The sequence below is a fragment of the Meleagris gallopavo genome, chromosome 1 (assembly GCF_000146605.3).
Source record: "Meleagris gallopavo isolate NT-WF06-2002-E0010 breed Aviagen turkey brand Nicholas breeding stock chromosome 1, Turkey_5.1, whole genome shotgun sequence".
Classification (NCBI taxonomy): domain Eukaryota; kingdom Metazoa; phylum Chordata; class Aves; order Galliformes; family Phasianidae; genus Meleagris; species Meleagris gallopavo.
In genome coordinates, this window is record NC_015011.2 from 74,415,789 (window position 1) to 74,419,263 (window position 3,475).

General features: G+C 44.1%; 1 protein-coding gene across 1 annotated transcript in view; it reads left to right on the plus strand.

The window, feature by feature from the left end:
* The window catches only part of LOC104912818 (homeobox protein NANOG-like), an 8,515-nt gene extending 5,040 nt beyond the window's left edge, over positions 1–3,475 (plus strand). The window contains 3 exon segments of the mRNA XM_010717392.2: positions 496–770; positions 2,036–2,125; positions 2,489–3,475. Coding sequence (XP_010715694.1) covers positions 496–770; positions 2,036–2,125; positions 2,489–2,851 — 728 coding nt within the window. The 3' untranslated portion in view covers positions 2,852–3,475.

Genomic DNA, 3,475 nt, shown 5'->3' on the forward strand with positions numbered 1-3,475 from the left:
TGGAAAGAGTCCAGCGGAGGGCCACAAAGATGGTGAAGAGCCTGGAGCATCTCCCCTATGAAGAAAGGCTAAGTGAACTGGGTCTGTTTAGCCTTGAGAAAAGAAGACTGAGAGGGGACCTGATCCAGGTTTATAAATATCTGAGGTGTGGCGGCCATAGTGGTGAGGCCAGTCTCTTTTCAGTGGTACGTGGAGACAGGACGAGGGGAAATGGACATAAGCTGCAGCATAGGAAGTTTTGCACGAATGTGCGTAAGAACTTCTTCACGGTGAGGGTGATGGAGCACTGGAACAGGCTGCCCAGGGAGGTTGTGGAGTCTCCTTCTCTGGAGATGTTCAAGTCTCGCCTGGACGCCTACCTGTGCGACCTGATGTAGGGAACCTGCTTTGGCAGGGGGGTTGGTCTCGATGATCTCTGGAGGTCCCTTCCAACCCCTACAATTCTGTGATTCTGTGATTCTGTGATGACTTCTGACATTGTCTTTTTATTTTCAGATGTTTCTTCAGCTTCTTCCAGTTCTGGGAATTTCAGCCAGTTCATATCAGACTTAGCCATCAGTCAACACTCAGCATCCTCATCCCGTCAACCTACCACTAAGCTTCAAAACGGCAGAGAATATGACATGGGGACAGTCAAGAAGGCCAAGAGCCGCACAGCTTTCTCCTAGGAGCAGCAGCAGACCCTGCATCAGCACCTTCAGAGCCAGAAGTACTTCAGTCCCCATCAGATTCAGGAGCTGGCTGCTGCCCTGGGGCTCACCTACCATCAGGTGAACATAGAGACTTAGGTATATCTGTCACATAGTGGCTGAATAGTCACATAAAACAGTGACAGGATGGAAAAGGTAGTTCCTGGTAATGGGCACAGACAAAAGTGCTATGTGACAGTTGCTCTCCTGTCTATTCATGCCAGAGATCTGAAGTACTTCTGGGAATCAAGAGAGTCAGTAGCACTTTACTCAGTTCTCGGTGAGGGGTCACCTAAGGGGACTGTTGCCAAAACTTGTAGAATTACAAATACAGTCATGAATATGGTGTTTGCAAATAATGTACGTATTGAGCTTGACAGGATTTTTCAGTCTTTTTCCAGGCACTGATGAACTTCACAGAAACCCTGACATACACCAGTGCTCCTACTCCCAGAGTTTTCTGTCTGTAATATGCTGAAAACTATGACTGTCTCTTCCCAGGGGTGATCTTATCCAATATCCAATAACATCCTTCTAAGCACTCTCTCTCCCTCCTTGCAAATGCTGCTAGTTTCCTACACTACAGTCCTTCAGGGTCTCCAAATATATTGTGAATAGTGAACTGGTGTTGGTTAAATAGACAGAGCTTAGGGGTGGTGCACAAGTACATGCAGTAACTACTCCAAAATCTGCCTGGAATTTGGATATAAGTGTGATGGTCAGTATGTCCTTGGATGTCCTGGGACTAAAATAGTTATATATACATTGTACATGCATATATATGCACCCACATACTGAACTGGTTCTGTCAGGGACAAGACTGCTGGGACAGTCTGCTATTTCCTTCAGTCAACATCCTTCAATGGCTGTTCTCACAGTCCAGACAAAACCCTGGGGGAAAACATACCTGGAATTCACCCTGTGAGGATCTTTGAATTCAGAAACTGCTAGATACAAGGAGCAAACCTTTCACTTCACTAAGAAGCATGCAGAAACAGTGTTTCAGAAGTTTTCTTACAGTGCAGGGGGCTTGTGGATGCCTGAGTGGGTCTAATTCATGGTCATTCATGTCCATGACTGAAACTTATCTGTGTCACAACAATAACTGTCATGTGTCCATAATGTTGCTCCATCCACTCCTCCCAATGCACTATAACCAGCAGCTGAGGCTGCTAGACACACATCTCCCAGGCAATACCCTCAGGGAACACTTAAAGGGCTTTATCTACTGCTGCCCATATGTCATCTGACCACTCTCCCCTGGTTATTGCTGCTTGTAAATCTGATAACATTCACTATTCCTTCTCCTTACTGATATTTTCTCTGCTCTCCCTTCACTACGCAAGGTGAAGACTTGTTTTCAAAACCAGAGGAGGAAGCTGAAAAGGTGCCAGAAGAATACCTTGTGGACTGCTTGGATTCAGTGTGTCATGCAAGTAAGAACATGTGGGCAACTTACATAGGTACATAGGTATCGGCATACCCTGCCTTCTGGTTTGCTCTGGTTTGCTCAGCACAGAGGCGCAGTCTTAGCATGATTCTCCACATTCTCTAAGTAGCCTGGCAATGTGTTGACTATGCCGCTCGAATACTGCCTCAGTAAGAGTGTATTTCTTATACTTGATTCTGTATCCACCCCAAACTATAGGGGATGGATATAGTTTTCTTACTCTCAATCCCCTTACTGCTGAACAGTAAAAATGTGAAATGTGGAGAGACACAGTAGAGCAACAGTAGATGTTAGGTCTGTGGACACCAGTGGAAGATATGCATTCTAATTCACTGTATTTCCTTTTTAGAACAGCTTTCATCCAAGTTCTTACCTGGATGTGTACCCAAAATTCCACCAGGTCTACCCGATTTCTGCTGCCAGCAACATCCAAATAATGCCTACCCCCTGTCAACACTACAGAGCAGGGCAGAAGGCTTACATCATTTTGACCAGCGAGGATGGAGGAGTCTTTTACAAAGGTGGTAGCATCTGCAGCATCCAGCAGACAGTGGGCTTCATTGCCCAGCACAAAGTAGGATTTTATTATAGTTATCCTGGCAGCGTGGAATATTTGTGCACAAAGACAAGTGGTGGTTATAACTTTCACCAGTCAGCCCCCATGGGGGCATCATTCCCAGCCACTGCTGGCCACCATCTCTATCATTCCTAAACACTGTGGATGTGAGGAATTTGGGCACCTTGGAATCAAATCTTATTCTCTTCTCTCCCTTCGTTATTCACATAAGCTCCATTTTGGGACCCAAATATTTACTTGCAAGCGTAGCCAGACATATAGATGCTTGCACAGACATGTATACACAGCCATTTATTCGTATGCCTTTACATGTACACAGGTACACACTCTTCTTTATTTGCAAAAACAAATTCCCTTACTAGACTATCTGACTAGGCTGACTTGATTATGCCCTAGATCTTCTAAACTGCAGACCTCAAAACTTATGTAAGCAAATACAGATGTATTTAATGTATACATATCATTATATGGCTGTATATATATAACACATAAAGACACAGGCTGTATGTAGAGGTGCTGGTCCCATAGTTTTCAGTGACATTGAATAAGTTTTTGTCACACACCAGGTACCTATTTGATGGTTAGATCACCAGTTCTGCAGGTTATCACAAGTTGTACAATTGATAAAGTATATAGCAAAGGGAGATTTAACAAGTTGCTTGCAGAAAAGGTGTTGAGATGATATTATAAGCATCAAAATGATAAGTAAACTTTATTCTATCTTCCTTTGTCTCCTCTTAAGAAAACCTAAAAAGTTCA